The sequence below is a fragment of the Chelonoidis abingdonii genome, chromosome 3 (genome assembly GCF_003597395.2).
Source record: "Chelonoidis abingdonii isolate Lonesome George chromosome 3, CheloAbing_2.0, whole genome shotgun sequence".
NCBI classification, from domain to species: Eukaryota; Metazoa; Chordata; order Testudines; family Testudinidae; genus Chelonoidis; species Chelonoidis abingdonii.
Window position 1 is genome coordinate 208,214,407 of NC_133771.1, and position 17,971 is coordinate 208,232,377.

Here is a 17,971-nt window from a genome sequence, read left to right on the forward strand (position 1 = left end):
CCCTGCCTCACCCCAGAGCCTCCCCCCAGCCAGAGCCCACAGCCCCAAATCCCTCATGCCCAGCCCCACCCCAGAGCCCGCACCCCCAGCCGGAACCCTCACCCCCTCCCACACTCCAACCCCCAATTTTGTGAGCATTCATGGCCTGCCATACAATTTCCATACTCAGATGTGGCCCTCGGGCCAAAACATTTGCCCACCCCTGTACTACAGTATCCCGTCAGTCTTTGTCATTCCACTGTTTTCCAGAAATGCTTATTAGACTAAGGTTTTCTTCTATTGTCAGGTTTTCTAGTTCACCTATAAGTTCCTTGTGTCGATATACAGTCCTTTAATGATGTTGTGTTTGACCATATGCCTATTTTTAAATTCCTTTATCTGACACCTTGTTATTTTTTTCCGGAATCCACCTGTATCATCCAGCCATCCTGTCCCTCCTCCAGTGTGGTTGTAATTTCTGCCCTATCCATCGATGCCCAACGTAGGGTAACTTTTGTATAATTGCCATACCTAATGGAAGTCTTTGTCTAACTTGACTGCTCCTCAGCACCTGGCTGGTTTTCCCCTGATCCTGGTTTACATTAGACTTCCTTCCCCACCCCCAATTTCTTGGAGATATTCTGTGCCTGCGGGCTCCTTGCCTTTTAGTTAAGGTGGAGCCAATCCTTAAGTATAGGCTCTCCCTTCCTTTTCCCAGTGGCTAAGGAATGTAACCCCTTCCTTGTTTATGGCATCTTCTCATTCACATAGTGAAACCCTGACATTATCCCTTCCTAGCTCATCTTGTGTATGGCAAAGGAAGCATTTCAGTGATCTCTACTGGAGAAGGCCTAGACGTTAGTCTTATTTCTAGTAACCTCGGTTTATTTTACAGGCCTGCACTCCTGTACAGCCTGATGTCACTGGTGCTGATATGAAGCATGATCACAAATTCCACCCCTTTACTTGTTAGAAGTCTGTATGGGCATAGGGTTGCCAACTTTCTAACTGCAGAACACTGAACACGCTTGCCCTGCCCCTTCCCTGAGGTCCAGCCCTGCCCCGCCCCTTCTCCGAGACCCCACTACTGCTCATTCTGTACCCCCTCCCTCTGTCACTCACTCACCCTCACCCTCGCTCACTCACTCATTTTCACCAGGCTGGGGCAGAGGGGTGGGATGTGGGAGGAGGTGAGGGCTCCGGCTCGGGGTGTGGGCTGTGGAGTGGGGCTAGGAATGAGGGGTTAGGGGTGCAAGAGGGGGCCCTGGGCTGGGCGATGGGGCCGAGGGGTTCAGAGTGTGGGAGAGGGCCCTGAGCTGGGGAAGGAGGATTGGGATATAGGAGGGGGTGAGGGCCCTGGGCCCTCCAGTAAGCATCCGACCCGCCACCTTTGGATCTGGCAGGCAAGTCACCAAGTCACCACATAACTATCTAGCATTATTTCTAGTGATCAAATCTCCTTTCACCACAGCCTCTCTACACCCTCCTGTGCCATCCTCATCTCCTGGTGGGACAAGGTTCATGACAAATGATCAGCCCATTCTACTTCTGTGGAAAGGGGGGGATCCCCTTTTAAGATGTTTGTCCTTATTTTTCACTTTGGTTCCCTCTCATAGGATACCAGATTCTTCAACTGGAGGGTTGGGGCAGCCATTTCTGAGATGGGCCTTTTCTACAGTGCTCCTGCTGGCTGCTTCTATGAATAATTTAGCAGTACTCCACACTGGTGAAGGGTCTGCCCATGTAGATCATGTTACAGTATCAAGGTCTTAGTTTTCATACGAATAAGCAGGTGTTCCTCCTAATATCATATTAAATGTCTGTAATTTCTGGTGTTACAAAATATGCATTACTGTCATCAGTATGAAAGGTAAAATGACTTTAACCATCTTGTGATACCCTTTTTGTTACAACTGAAAGACCTCTGCTGAAAGGAGCTTGTACACATTTGAGTAATATTGTGAGTCGGTGAACCAACCCACACAGCAGCAGAAGTGTATTCCATTACAGTGCAGTGCTTTGATGGATTTCATGTCAGAACCTAATCTGCCCTGTTGACCTGATCTTTAATGAGGCCTGCGTTGAGGGTTTTTTTATGGTCTTTTAAAGGATTTCCTTTGGGAGGCTAATTAAATACAATAATATAAATAGAAGCATTAATGAAGTAGTATCTATTTGATTTTGCAGTGATGTGAAGAACTGCATGACGATCCGGCTAATAATGAGAAGTTAGCTGATTTAATGGCTTTTCCCTGTATATTTTTGTTACATTTCATTGTATTCCAGAAATGAATGGTTTTTAATTGTACTGTAAGCCGGGTTATCAAATGCTAAAAAATGTATTAGCAAGTACAGTATATTTTTCAGAAGTTTTGCTGAACCTATTAATTTTCATTTTCAAATTGTGAAAACACATAACATCCTTAAATTTAAATTCCAAATAATTGACTTATATATAGGTATTGATCTAAATGTGTAAAAGATGCCTCCATCACCAGAGTATCTGGACACCTTACACATTGATTACGTTGGCAACAGCAGAATCCCTAGTGGTCTCTAGCCCTCTGCAGTTTATAGAAAACTCTGCTTGATGAATTAAATGGATCCATTACTATCATTATTTGTATCTTTACCTTGTATAAAAATCTTCTCTCAGGAAGTTGCTACTTTAAGTAAGATACTGTCTGGTGATTTTGTGCATGCTACATATTATTGGTTGCGACAACTCGAAAGAATCATGTTAAAGAAGACGACTCCAGTTTCACATTTCAAAGAGGAATATTTAATCAGCAAACCCTCCTCCCATTGAAAGCTGTATGTGAGATGAAAAGATGGGCAAGCCTCTTACACAGAATGTTGCAAAACACTGATATCATTTTGCACTTGGAGGTATTTTCCCCCACTGAGTAGATTTCAGCTACAAACCCTTCTTTACCGTGCAGCAGGCTACAGTGATAAATTGATGCTGCGGCAGATTTTTTTTTCAATCTTAGCATAAAATGGTCAAATGATGTTCCGCTGCAGAATTCAATTTCACAGTTCAGTTGGGTCCTTGATTACGCTGCCAAATTCAGATTAATGTGCACTTAACTAACATGGATCAGGGGACTCCTGGCTGACAGCCAGCGGTAATAGTTGCAACTGAGAGCTGTGTAGAGTTTTATGCCCTGTCCACCCCTGTGCACCACCAGTGGAATTGATTGATTAAATGAATTCATTGGTATAATTATTTATAATTGTGCTACATCATGAGCCTGTGTCTGTGCACACCCCCACCCTCCTCAGAGATGTTACACACATTGTCATGGGCTATTTTTGCTGTGTTGTAAACAGATTAATTTCCAAAAATTGCTTTTGTGTATTTTTGCCCATACCTTTTGAGTTTGAATAGAGGTATGGATGAGCAAACATCTTGTCTGAAAATGTAAAAAATTCATTTATTTTACGTAGAAGAAGCTTGAAAATACTTTAAGACAAAGAAACTTTTAAGTGGAAATAGGGCATGTGTTGTTAGTCGTTTTTCCATCAAAGGAATAATGCTTACACTTGTGGGGGGGTTTTAAAGCCTCCTATTGAGATAATTTCTTCCCAGATTGTCTCTGATTTCAAAGGAAAATTAGGGGTTGTATGACACTGCAGTTAAGTAGTTTGTCATTCTGGAAAATCATTTAAGAAATGGTAAATTAAATTAGTCTCCTTGTTGCTTGTTATGTCTTGCTTGAAGAAAGCCCGCTTTGAAAATGATGAAATCCAAACACCCATTTCAGATAGGTTATTGACTCACATAATCACTACTCTCCCCTGCACCACAGGGCAAAATCTTAGTTTGAACTTTCATGGTTTCTGCTTATTGTTTGTTTAATCTATTGTAGCATTTGCCCGCTATAATGATGCTCGAAGAACAATAGGTGCAATACCGATTTGGGGGAATTGTAAGGAAGACCCTGAAGAATTAGAGTGTGTGAATCCTATAAACAAGACATTTGAAATGAATGCACCATTGTCATTTGAGCCAGATAACCTGACATACCTTATTCGGTGCTGTTGTAGGACGCTAGGACCGGTGCTTGTGTGCAATGCTCTATCTACACGGAGCAGTTAGGGAAGTGTCTGCTCCACAGTCAGTGGGAAAGGACAGGTAACTAGAAGGAGTGAGAGTTGGGCCATCAGTGGAAGAGATTTTAAACTGGTGGCAGTGTCCAATTTGCCCTGGATATGACTGAGATCTAGCCACTCAAAATGCGTCTGTCTATGCTACCAGCCCTCACTTTCTTCAATAGTGGCAGTCATTTGGCCACATTATCACATTGCACAGGAGTGCAACCAATGCTCGCAGGCCCTTATCACCCAGACCGTTGGAGGGGGAACCACTTTCCAGCTCCCAGTCAGTCCTGGTTTCATTCTAGGTGTGGTCTGTATCTGTATAAATTCAAGTAGTTCATAGTCCAGGTACCAGGAGATGGCGGTCAAGAATATGTAGCATAGCTCCTGGGTTTTGCAGGCCCTATAAAACTTGTTGTGCACTGCAAATGGCTTCCTCTGTGCATCTCTTTACCTCAGCTCTGAACAGGTTGCGATGCAGGTAAATTGGTGTTAGCATGGGAGTAAGGATGGCGGTGTGGCACAGACATCAGCTGGGTAATGAATGCTGGATGGCAGCTACACGCAAGTCTTTCCAGTGCCCCCAATCACAGTAATCACTGCCAACGCACTCATTGTGTTGTGAACGGATATGGCCCCTGTCAGAACTGTTGCACTGCGCACCCTGTATTGCCATCTAAAGTGTCTGTCACAGTTCCTGCATGTCGTATTTGTTCTTTGCACCTCTGCCAACCAGGTGAGGGTCGATTCGTTGGCTGCCCTGTGTGATGTCTTTATGGTCCCCTCCATTAACAATGCGCTTTGCAGGATTCAGGAGCTTGGGTTTGGTTTCCAGCCCTGGTGAGCCCTCCTCAGCACTGGAACTGAGTGGGAAACAAAGGTTGCTCCTCCTTGCTCCTCCTGTTTTACTCTTGTGAAAGCAAAGGGCGGATCGAGCTCAATATTGCTTTCCAGCTGCTGTAGAGAAGAAGGGGGAAGAGGGTGGCTGGAGAGGGGAGGAGCTAACACAGCAAGAGACTTAAGGAGCTCAAACTGTTTAGCTTATCAAAAAGAAGATTGAGAGGTGACTTGTTTGCAGCATATAGGAAAAAGAACCAGTGGCTGGAAGTTGAAACCAGACAAATTCAAATTAGAAATAAGGCCCAAATTTTTAACTGCGAGAGCAACTAACCACTGGACCAAACCACCAAAGGAAGTGGTAAGCCACTAAATCAAGACTTGGATGCCTTTCTGGAACGTATACGCTATTCAAACACAAGTTAGTGGGCTCAATACAGGGGTAACTGGGGAAAATTCTTTGGCCTGTGATACACAGGAGATCCGACTAGATGATCTAATGGTCCTAAAATCTACATTTTCATTGTGATCAGAATGCACTAAACTGGTGATTTAAAAAAAAATCTTTATTCTCAGCAAGTGGGTACCAGAGTGTCACTTTAAAAGGAATAGGTATTTAGGTTGTAGAGGACATTCCCCTCAAAATTATACCATCTGTATGGGATGTCATGATACTGGGTATAAACAGATTGCTTGTGCTACACCAGGGGTTGGCAGCCTTTCAGAAGTGGTGTGCCAAGTCTTCATTTATTCGCTCTAATTTAAGGTTTTGCATGCGAGCAATACATGTTAATGTTTTTAGAAGGTCTCTTTCTATAAGTCTATAATATATAACTAAACTATTGTTGTATGTAAAGTAAATAAGGTTTTTAAAATGTTTAAGAAGTTTCATTTAACATTAAGTTAAAATGCAGAGCCCCCTGGACCAGTGGCCAAGACCTGGGCAGTGTGAGTACCAGTGAAAATTAGCTCACGTGCTGCCTTCGGCACCCGTGCCTTAGGTTGTCTACCCCATGCTACACTAATCCTAAAGAGTATAATAAACAAAGTGATAGTTAGGGATTTTTACTCATCACCTCGGCAGGCTATAGACCATCAGTGATCCTTGGAGTTCCTGCTGGTGGTCTAGAGAGTGAAATGTGCTGAGAACCAAGCAAGGGTTAAGGAATGGCAGTGTCAAGTGGGTCTGTGATTAGAGATTTCTTTTACTAAATGTCCACAAAAAGAAAAAGTTAGAAAACCAAGTAGGAACCTCAAAAATGAGAAATCACTGTGGAGGTGGCCATGCCATGGTACTGAGGAATTGAGGTCTGACTTCACTGATAATGTAAGGTTTAGAATGCTCGTAATACCTGCAGTTATTTTCAGCCATTGATCAATGCTGTATACAACATGTTAACTTTGCCTTGTTTTAATTTTTGCAGGTGGATTACGATCGAGCTCAGATGGTAGTTAGCCCACCACTATCTGGATCAGATACTTACCCTAGAGGCCCAACAAAGCTACCTCAAAGTCAAAGCAAAGTTAGCTGTTCAGGTAGTAGCTTCCAGTATCCTTCAGTCTATCACAAAGCCTCTCATTATCACCAGCCAGCCCTCCAGTCAAGCTCTCCTTATATTTCCACGGCTTCTTACCCAAGCTCCCCAAGTATCACGTCAAGTGCTTATCCTCCACCCAGCTGGGGTTCATCCTCCGATCAGCAGCCCTCCAGGGTGTCACATGAACAGTTCAGAGCTGCTCTCCAGCTCGTTGTCAGTCCCGGCGACCCCAGAGAATACTTGGACAACTTTATCAAAATAGGAGAAGGCTCCACGGGGATCGTTTGCATTGCCACTGAGAAGCACACTGGAAAGCAAGTCGCAGTGAAGAAAATGGATCTCAGGAAACAGCAGAGAAGAGAATTACTCTTCAATGAGGTAAGCCATTTTGGATGAAGGGACAATTTTGCAGGTTACTTATTACAAAGAGGAACAAAATGGAAACCCCCTCAGTGCTCAGTGGATAAGGCTTTGGCCTCCTAAGATAGGGATGGTGAGTTCAGTTGTAACTTCCTGAGTCACAGTCTCCATCTGGGGTGTCCCCTTACTATGGGCAGGTCACACACCGACCATCAAGCAAAATATTTATCACTTTTGTAAACAAATGTAAAACTTCATTTTATTTTCTATTGTGTCTTTCCTTTAAATATCTCAGTATGGGCTTAGTCATAGCTTTGTCGAGAGCCATGCATTTTTGTCCTGAACCTGGAGATGCTCCGAGTCAGTTGCCTGGTTCCCCGCTGCTCTGAAAAGGGAGGTCTAGTCTGTAATCTGTCCCAGCATATGTTCTTTGGCACCCTAATGCAGCCAAGGCTTTGCCCATTCCCTGCCTTATTGTGCCCACACCTGCTCAGCAGCAAGGATAGTCTGCCCTGTTACCTGGGGTGTGGGTAGCCGTGCAGGGGCAAAAGGGAATGAATGCCTTATGGGCCCTATTGCTGTTTTAGCCGGGTCACAAGTGAGCTGTATATTATTAGGGTGTTTTGGTTTTTAATTCTCTGCATGTTGACCGTGGTGGCACCACGAAGAAGGCTTTGCTTAACTGATTTGATATAATCTCTGTTGTACTAAAAGGAGAAGCAACAGGCAAAAAAAGAAAAAAAAGGAAGAACCATTCCTGTTTTTATATTCAAAATAAAGCCATTTTCCACTAAATGTGATTTAGAAATTATATTTCTTCCATTTTTCAGAAATGATTTATAGGGAAAGTTCTAGACATGTAAATATATTTGTTAGAAAAACATGGTGTGAGTAGGCATAAGGATTTAGCAAGGGTGTTATAGCATAACATTCCTTGAATCATAGAATATCAGGGTTGGAAGGGACCTCAGGAGGTCATCTCGTCCAACCCCCCTGCTCAAAGCAGGACTAATCCACAGGCAGTTTTTTCCCCCAGATCCCTAAATGGCTCCCTCAAGAATTGAACTCATAACCAGGCATTTAGCAGGCTAATTCTCAAATCACTAAGCTATCCTTCCACTGTGCAGAGGTAAAAGAAAGATGATCCAGAATCAAAACGTTTCCAATAACTCATGCAGTGTTTGTCTTTTGCTTAGGTTGTAATAATGAGGGATTATCATCATGAAAATGTTGTTGACATGTACAACAGTTATCTCGTAAGCGATGAGCTCTGGGTTGTTATGGAGTTTCTGGAAGGTGGTGCTTTGACAGACATAGTGACGCATACAAGGTATGTTTGGTTAACGTCGTCTGTACACTGTTTTAGTACTGTACTGTACACCTCTTTTTTCAAAGGTGCAGTAAATCCTGTGCTTCTACTAGGGCAAGAAGGAATATCTGGCTTTGTCCTGCCCATGCTTACTGCCTCTACCAGTTTACGGAAAGGAGGAAATGTTAGCAAAAGTGGGACTACTAAATGCAATCCATGCCTGCTTTGTCCCAGCTTACGCTCTCGGTGACTCAATGGAAACTGATGAGTGATTTAAACATGGTTCGGTATTATCAGCCTCTGTCTAAAAGCAGACAGGTCTGCAATGTAATAAATTCATACTCCCAACAAAATGCAAAAACTATGAGAACTTTACTATGCATTTAGTCTGAAAAAAAAACAAACCTGTCTCTGTCAAAGGAGTCTAGAAGCCAGTTAAAATATCTGAAAATGCCAAGCTGTGCTCAATGTACAACAGGTCCATTTTTCTACTGATTATCTTTCTGTAAGGATGAATAGAAAGTCCTTTTTGATCTGCTAAAACCTCAGATTGGGGTTCTGTGTTTCTCACACAATAACTGTGTAGCTTAACCCCTAAAACAGTGCCAGGGACACCATTCCTTACACGGCCATAGTAGGAATGAGGGGGGTCTCACCAACCATTCCAAGGGCAATATGGAAATCTTAACTTGGGTCTTAGCAGAAAGGTGATGAAGAGAATGATTTGCAATGCTTATTAATATATATGTACATATTATGTTGGAGTGAAATCCAGCCCAGTCCCCTTCTCTCTTGTTTTTTCTTGTCCCCATCTAATCCAGAACTTTAGGGCTAAATTGCCACTTTTATGAAGAAAGTCTGGCTCCACTGAAGGCCATGATAAAATTCCTCTGGACTTCAGCGGGGCCAGAATGTCACCTCAGAGCCAGAGCTGTATTAGGGAGGGGAGCTGGTGTCGGTGTACCACCTGAATGATGTTGACAGGAGCCATTATGCCTGCATGGCATAAGAGTAAGCAAAATGCCTTCAGAGGTATTGACAGCAACTGTTACATCGTTGCAGAAGTTTACAGTGAGCTCCTCTCAGGGCTGGCCTTCCTCCCCTAGCCTCCCCGCAGCTTGCGCAATCATATTCCCCCAAAATTGCTCTACGTTTCCATCAACAGATGATGTCCTTCTGCCCTTCACTTCGCATTGTAGAGTTCAGGCTGTTGTTTTATGGCTACCTCCATCATGAGAACCCTGAGAGGAAAAGGGCTTCCTGAGCCCTCTTACCCACAATGCACCTGTGTTGGCACAGCCATATTTTGGCCCTTCAGCCATAGGCTATAACTCTGCTCATTCAACTATTGTGGAGAAAGGGACATAGGATCAGAGCAGTGTTTCATCCAGACCAGTATCCTGTCTCTAGTAATAGTCTTTACTAGCAGTATCTGAGCAAGATACCGTAAACCCTGCTGTAGGCAACTACGGATTAAGAGAAAACTAAACAAATGGCAACATAGGTTCTTACTGTTGGGAAGTCTTTCTCTGGCTACAACAGCAACTTAGGGCCTTGCCTAAACACAAAAGTTGTACTCCGTTAACTATACTGGTGTAGCTAAAGTGGTACAATATCCCGTAGTGTATAAATGTGCTGGTACAGTTATTCTCATCCAGAAAGGGAAATAAGATATACTGGTGTAAGAACCTTCATGCCAGTATAACTGCACCAACATTAGGGGTTGTACTGGTGTGCTTATTTCTGTAAAAAAAATCACACACACCCCCATCAACATAATTAAACAGGTACAAATGCTTTACATGGAGCTCCTGACTTTATGCCTGTCTTCCAACTTGCCTTCTGAAGGGACAGATTTGATTTTGTGTAACATATTCCCTCTGTTTGCTGCCCACCCTTTTTCCAGCACTCAGAAAGAAGGTAGGCAGGAGAAAAGTGTTTTACATTTAACCAGTAAAATGCCTTTCTCCTTGAATCGAGACCATACAACTAGCACATCTATGTGGAGGAAATTTAGCTATGAGCAAAGAAGAGGACTCTCAGTTTAGCAACGAATATCAATTCAGTCACAAAAATTATCAAATTATTTAGTGACATGTTCAGGTGACGGCTAAATAGGAATTGTAAAATAGATACTTCTTTTTTAAGTGGTGCCTCAACTGACATGCAAAAAAATCACGGACATTGTCAGTCATTTGTTAATGACGCTGCCCCAAAACTTCAAGACCACTCTGCCAAATACCTTTGACAGGAATGTAATGGCAAACAGATGTTTACAGAAGACTGCTACTTAAGAGCTGTCATTGTGTTTTTGCAACCTCAAGAGTCATTCCTTAATCTTTTTTTACTTTTTCTGACCTTCCCTCAACAATTTTGCTGAAATGCTGTAACATTTACATAGCAGCGTGAAAGCAGACGTCTCCTTGGTGGGGGTTTTTTTTTATATTAATATAATAGAGGGAGCTTTCGCCAGCAAGACAGGAATCATGCTCTTTATTGGTTCATCTAGAACAGAAGGTGAGTGGTGAGTCACAACTGAAATATGGATTGTTTCTACATCTCTCATTGAATGACCGCTACGGGATGTTCTGTGGATGAAGGCTGCTGTGACAGAGCACACAACAGAATGGCTCACAGTTCATTAACTCCCTTCAATTTCGTTGTTATAAAGATGGTATAGCAATGTGACAGGCTTCTTTTCCCATGAATATTTTTTTGTAAATGATGACTGGATAAATATATCTTATCATATAATTTATGAGTGCTTCTTGAAATATCATTTTATATGTTTATTTGTAATGTAAGTAAGAGCAAAGGAAATAACCCTAAATGATTGCGCACCAGATGTGAATCCACAGATGTGCTCTGAAATCCAAGAATCATTTCCCGTGTTCATTCTCTTTCATGAGTCCATCCCAGTAGTGATTTGTCCTTCTTGGCAACTGGTGGACTTACTGTATATCACAGAACTTCAGTTTCTTCAGAACAGGGAATTGACTAACTAAATCCATTACATTGTGCTATATATTATATGTATTTAATGCCACACGCCTACTTCGGTTTCAAAATTTTTCCTCGTGCTTAAACTTCCAAAAAGTATAGCAGCTCCATTTGTTAAAGAAACAAAAGTGCAGTGGTGCCTTGGTAAGTGACCATCAAAGTGGCATCAAAGCATTCCCTGTTTATCTGTCAGTGATTTGCGGATAGAATTTACTCTATTTACAAGTAAGAAGGTTCCCAGCCCTGCTAACTCAACACCTGACTATTTCCTTCTCACACATTATCATCAGTAACAAACAACCTGTTGGTCAAATTAGGCCCTCAGTTATACCTGTGCAGACCCATTATCTTCATACCCTCCAGCATGCTGTCCGTGACACCTCTGTAGCCTCACTGGCAAAAATGGATTTGCACAGATGTAACTGATTGGAACTGAGTAAAAAATGTAGTAGAAGTTGAGAGTGTCCAGAAAAGACGACAAGCCAGTTGACTTTCTTCTCTGTGTTGACTCTGCAAGACTAAGAGTTGCAAAAAGAGATAAAATTTTACTTCTGCTATTGAAGTCTAGAGAGATGACTTGGACACTGCGCAGGGAGCAGTCTGTTCAGCAGGGAGGTGTCATTTTTGCACCGTCACTTTTCAGAACAGAAGCACACTTTAAAGGCAGAATGAAGGCTCTGCTTCTCAAGATTATTTCCATGTCTCAGTGTTTTATTTGTTGCAAGGCAGGGGTTCCTGGTCATTAGGGACTGGCAGTTCTTAGCCCCACCAATATCATCCCACTCTCGGTCAGACAGTGTATACTGTCTCTAATGCGGTTACTGTTCTTCAGAGTGAAATGCCACCTGCTGACTCAAGTGGTACTGGAGCTTCTTTAGGCAGCTGTGGCTGCGCTACTGCCTACTGCCACTGGGGTCATCTGGGAGGGCTGAGACTCCTCCAGCTTTCAGAGGTCCTAGCAGCTCCAGGACATCTGGGGCAGAGTTAAGGTTGTTGTGTGTGATCTGTAGTGTATAGTAGTTGAGTTGGTAAGGTGCAGGCCTGTGGTTGGAGGAGCAGTGGGTATGTACTGTTAGGTAGTTTAGCTTTTCATCTCTGTGCTGTTGTGATTTTTGTGTCATGTAGAGCAACCTGAACTTTTTTCACAACAAAGTTATTAGTGTATTAACATGAAAACAAAGTTTCTGATCCAGTGACAGTTAACTACATAGAGTCCTGTGAAGCTGGGGACCAACACAGAGTGACCAATGGCTCTTGAGGGACAAGGTATGAGATAGTTCTTCAGGCCTCATAATCCCTCCTTCTCTCCAAGAGTGACATCATCATTTAGGATCTGACTAAGAGGAAAAAACTTCCAACCCAAGCCACCATGTCACATTGGCTGGAGCTCAGTGGAAAGAGTTCAGTGTGATTCCCCTGTTGTAATTCCGGTGAGCCTAGTTTCTATATATAGCTGTCTAGCTGGACAGAGTCTGTAACTTTGACCTTGGCAAGGACAGAAAGTGATGAACAGTCCTGAGCGGGAAGGACGTCTTAGAATGAGAAGCAGATGGGGTGCAAATTTGGGCTCGATCAGTTCTTCTTCGAGTGATTGATCATATCCATTCCAGTTAGGTGTGTGCGCGCCGCGTGCACGTTCGTTGGAGAAACTTTTACCCTAGCAACACTCGGCAGGTCGGCTGGGCGCCCCCTGGAGTGGCGCCGCTATGACACCGGATATATACCCCAGCCGACCCGGCCACCATTCAGTTCCTTCTTACCGCCCGTGTCGGTCATTGGAACAGTGGAGTGCGACTTAGCTGACCTCCACCTTCCCTAGCTACTCGTAGTTCTTCTTCTCGTTATCGTATACATAGTTGTTGTTCTTCTTCTTATATATAGTTAGATTTAGTTGTAGTTCATAATTTAATAGTTTGTTAGTTAGTACTTGTTAGCGGGGTTTGGGGAGTAGCCCCTTCCCCGCACCCAGTGCCGGAGCTCATGCCTGACTCACCGGGTTTCAAGCAGTGCTTGGCCTGTCACAGGCCGATGTCAACAGGAGACCCCCACGACTCCTGTTTGAAGTGCCTCGGGGAATCGCACTTATCTGCTAAGTGCTCCATTTGCAAGGCTTTCAAGCCGCGAACTAAGAAGGAGCGGGACATCAGTTTAAAACAGCTCCTCATGGAAGCGGCCTTAACACCTTCCCCTTTGGCACTGAGCACGAGTCAGCCGGTGAGCAGAGGCATGCCCACGGCATCGGACCTCACCGGTACGCCTAAAGACTCCCGGCACCGGCCACCACTGGCACCGAAATCGACTCCACGCCACTCCCTCTCCCCGAGGTCGAAGAAGGCTAAGACTCATGCTGCTCTGGTAACACCCGCGTCTCAGCCAGAGACTGCGCCTAAATTGGACCACCCAGCACTGATACCTGCTGCGGCACTGCCTAAACCGGCACCGTCGACTCCGGCCCTGCGGGGGCCGTCAAGTCCGGCGCCTGACAGCTCCCCGGCACCCGCCATGGTAGAGCTCACTATGCCATCTACACCGGAGACATTTTCGGCGGCGAGAGATCTGATCGCCATCACTGATGCAGCACTGCCCCTACCCCTGGCACCGCCAGTGCGCGTACTCCAATCTATGGGCAAGCCGACCCTGACCAGGCCGCCATCTGTCGACTTAGCGGACCGGCACCGCTCAAGGTCACGATCCCGCAGGTGCTCCCGGTCGAGGCGACACTCTCGCTCTCGATGCCGCTCACAGTCCCGGCACTGTTCCTCTCCACAGCACCGGTCAGACTCACAGCACCGGTCAGACTTGCGGCACCAGTCAGACTCTCACTCTCCGACTCGCTACTCGCAGCACCGCTCTAGTTCCCGGCACCGACCCAGGCACCGTACCTCCCGGAGCCGATCACACCGCAGGGACTCGAGATCCCGGTCGACCTCCCGGCACCAGTCTGGTCGCAGGTCCCAGTCTCAATCTCGGTACTGCTCTGAGTACCAGCACCGGTCCCCACTGAGGAGGGGAGCAAAGTCCATCGGGACTTCTGCTCCAGGTTTCTCTGCTCCCCCATGGCCGTCCAGGCAGGCATCAGTATCCTCCCACGCGGACAATTATTACAACCAGGACCGCGATATGGAGGTACCTACGGGGGTTTTCCAGGATGTCCCGTCTCAGGACATGGGACCTCAACAGTGATCCTTTTGGACACCCTGGGCATACCATCAAGCCCAAGGTGCTCCTCTAGTCCAGACCCACTCTGCTGCCTCAGAACATCGGGCACCAGAGGCCACCATTACCCGTCCCCCCCCAGCTGAGACGGAGGAGCAGACAACCCACCCTCCAGACTCCCCGGTACCGCTGGAGCAGGAACCGTCCCAGGAGCAAGAGGCCATCCAGGGCCCTCTCATCCCTGGAGTATCATCCTCCTCTTCCCCGGATAAGGCTGTGGCAGGGACCTCCTCATCAGGGCCCCCGCCGATAGACCTCAGGGCCCATCAGGACCTCCTTCGCAGGGTGGCACTCAACATCAACCTCCCAGTGGAAGAAGTCCCGGAGGTCGAGGACCCCGTAGTGAGCATCCTGTCTGCGGATGCCCCCACCAGGGTGGCCCTGCCGTTTATTAAGACTATCCAGGCCACTGCCGACACCTTATGAAAGTCCCCAGCCTCCATTCCCCCGACAGCAAAGGGAGTCGAGAGAAAGTACATGGTACCCTCTCGGGGGTATGAGTACTTATATCTTCACCCTCCTCTCTCCTCATTAGTTGTCCAGTCGGTCAACGAAAGGGAACGCCATGGCCAGCAGGCGCCAGCCCCAAAATCCAAGGAGGCTAGGCGGATGGACCTCCTGGGTCGTAAGGTGTAGTCAGCGGGGGCCCTGCAGCTCCAAGTGGCCAACCTGCAGGCTCTCCTGAGCCAGTATAGCTATAACACCTGGGCAGAGATGGGCAGGTTCATGGAACTACTGCCCCCGGACTCAAGCCAGGAATTTGCCGCGTTCCTGGAGGAAGGGAAGAAAGTAGCCAGAACCTCTCTCCAAGCCTCCCTAGATGCAGCCGACTCGGCAGCCAGAACTTTAGCCTCTAGTATGACCATGAGGCGTATCTCCTGGCTCCAGGTCTCCAACCTGCCACCTGAGCTCCAATATACCATCCAGGACTTACCCTTTGATGGCAAGCGTTTGTTTTCAGAGAAGACTGACCCCAGGTTGCAGAGTTTGAAGGACAGTAGGGTCATCATGCGCTCATTGGGCATGCATACCCCTGTGACCCAACGTAGACCCTTCAGACCTCAACCTCACCTCCCATACTTTAAGCCTCGGCACAGGCAGGACCTCAGTAGGAGGCGTGGGCGGGGTGGCCGTAGACGCCAATCCGGACCCCACGGAGGCCAAAACCACGGGCCCTCAAAGGCACCACCAGGGCCGAAGTCCAACTTTTGAAGGTGCTCCCGGGGACGGCGTACCAGTCTCAAGGCAGGATCCTTCCCCTCCTTTTTCCAACCGTCTTTCGTACTTCCTCCCGGCGTGGTCCCAACTAACTTCAGATCTCTGGGTTCTACGCACAGTGAAGCAAGGATACCACCTCCAATTTGTTTCATCCCAGCCTTCACACCCCCCAACCCAGTCCCTCTTCAGGGACCCCTCTCACGAGCAAGTCCTCTTACAAGAGGTACAGTCTCTCCTCGCCGCAGGAGCCATAGAGGAGGTACCATTAGATGAGAGGGGGAAGAGGTTTTATTCCCGCTATTTTCTGATTACCAAGTCCAAGGGAGGCCTCAGGCCTATCCTAGACCTGCGAGGCCTCAACAAATGGATGCTCAAGTTGAAGTTCCGTATGGTCTCCCTGGGAACGATTATCCCGTCCTTGGATCCTGGAGACTGGTATGCCTCCCTCGACATGAAGGACGCGTACTTCCACATAGCCATCTTTCCTCCACACAGGAAGTATCTTCGATTTATGGTCAACCACCAGCACTTCCAATTTACAGTCCTCCCCTTCGGCCTCTCCACAGCCCCAAGGGTATTCATGAAGTGCATGGCCATCATCGCCGCCCACCTCCGCCGGCAACAGATACATGTATTCCCGTATCTGGATGACTGGCTCATCAAGGGGACCTCCCAGACTCAGGTCCGACAGCATGTCGGCATAATCACAGACCTATTCTCCCGGTTGGGGCTGCACCTCAACGCCAGGAAATCCACTCTGGTCCCCACACAAAGGCTGGACTTCATAGGGCAACGCTGGACTCCACTCAAGCCAGGGCCTACCTCCCTCAGCCCTGCTTCCAGATGATCGTATCGATCATTCGAGATCTGCAGACCTCCCCAACCACCTCAGCTCGCACCTGCCTCGGCCTACTGGGACATATGGCCGCATGTACTTATGTGACCAAATATGCCAGGCTCCGCATGCGACCCTTTCAAAAGTGGCTCAATTCAGTCTTCCGCCCGGGCAGAGACCCTATAGACGTCCTGGTGATGGTTCCCTCGAGCCCTCTACGCTCTCTCGATTGGTGCCTAGCTCCATCCCTGGTATGCGCAGGGATGCCGTTCCATCCACTGCCACCTTCGCTGTCCTTAACAACGGATGCGTCATCCCTCGGTTGGGGGGCCCACCTAGGTCACCTTTGTACCCAGGGCCTTTGGTTGTCGCAGGAGCTGATGCTCCACATAAACGTCCGGGAGTTTAGAGCAGTCCGCCTCGCGTGTCAGGTGTTCCAGCAACATCTTCACGGCCGTTGTGTCTCTGTGTTTACAGACAACACAATGGCCATGTATTATATCAACAAACGGGGGGACCCGCTCTTCTCCCCTGTGTCAGGAGGCCATTCGACTCTAGGACTTCTGTATAGCCCACTCGATAGACCTGGTGGCGTCCTTTCTCCCGGGGGTTTGGAACGCTCTGGCGGATCGGCTGAGCCGATCCTTCTTCTGTCACGAATGGTCAATAAGACCAGACGTCATCCATTCGATCTTCCAGAGGTGGGGATTTCCCCTCATAGATCTGTTCGCCTCCCGCTCGAACAGGAAGTGCCAGGAGTTCTGCTGCTTTCAGGGTCTCTCTCCTGGATCGATCACGGACGCATTCCTCCTGTCGTGGAGGCACCACCTGCTATACACCTTCCCACCGTTCCCTCTGGTGCACAAGGTCCTGATAAAACTCCGGTCTTCTTCCAGCCCCACTCTTCCGACGAGAGCAGCAGTTTACACTCTTAGATGTCGCGCAGGGGGTCGCTTTTCTAGATTGAGACGAGACGAAGTCCTTCCGAGAGTCTCGTCCAACTGTTCGTGGCAGTACGGAAGGGATGAAAGGTCTACCAGTCTCCTCCCAGAGAATCTCTCTGGGTAACAGCGTGCATCCGCACATGCTTGACTAGTAGTGTCCCTTTCAGGGCCATCTCATGGCGCATTCAAACCAGGAGTCTTAGCTTCATCAGCTGCTTTCCTGGCCCATGTGCCTATCCAGAGAGATTATGCACGGCAGGCGACAGCTTGGTCATCTGCTCCACACCTTTGCCTCGCACTATGCCTTCTGGTTCCGAACAGTCTAGAGCTGATGCAGCCTTTGGCGCAGCGGATTCTGTATGCTGCCACGATCTCACTCCGACCCCTCTGTCCAGGTAAGGCTTGGGAATCACATTATACTGGATGGATAATGAGCAATCACTACGAAGAAGTAGAAAGACGGTTACTCACCTTTTGTGAAACTGTTGTTCTTCAAGATGTTTGTTTGCTCATTATCAATTCCAAACCCACCCTCCTTCCTCCTCTGGTCGCGCGCTCGCGCCGGCAAGAAGGAACTGAGGGTGCCGGCGTCAGCTGGGGTATATTAATCCTGGCACCATGTAGCGGCGGCACC

At 47.0% G+C, this 17,971-nt stretch overlaps 1 protein-coding gene across 4 annotated transcripts in view; it reads left to right on the top strand.

The window, feature by feature from the left end:
- Positions 1–17,971, top strand: part of PAK5 (p21 (RAC1) activated kinase 5) — a 197,020-nt gene that overhangs the window by 157,511 nt on the left and 21,538 nt on the right. For all 4 annotated transcript variants that reach the window (XM_032800141.1, XM_032800142.1, XM_032800143.1 and 1 more), the window contains 2 exons: positions 6,342–6,833; positions 8,012–8,145. In XM_032800141.1, the coding sequence (XP_032656032.1) occupies positions 6,342–6,833; positions 8,012–8,145 (626 nt within the window). The remainder of the gene's footprint in view (positions 1–6,341; positions 6,834–8,011; positions 8,146–17,971) is intronic.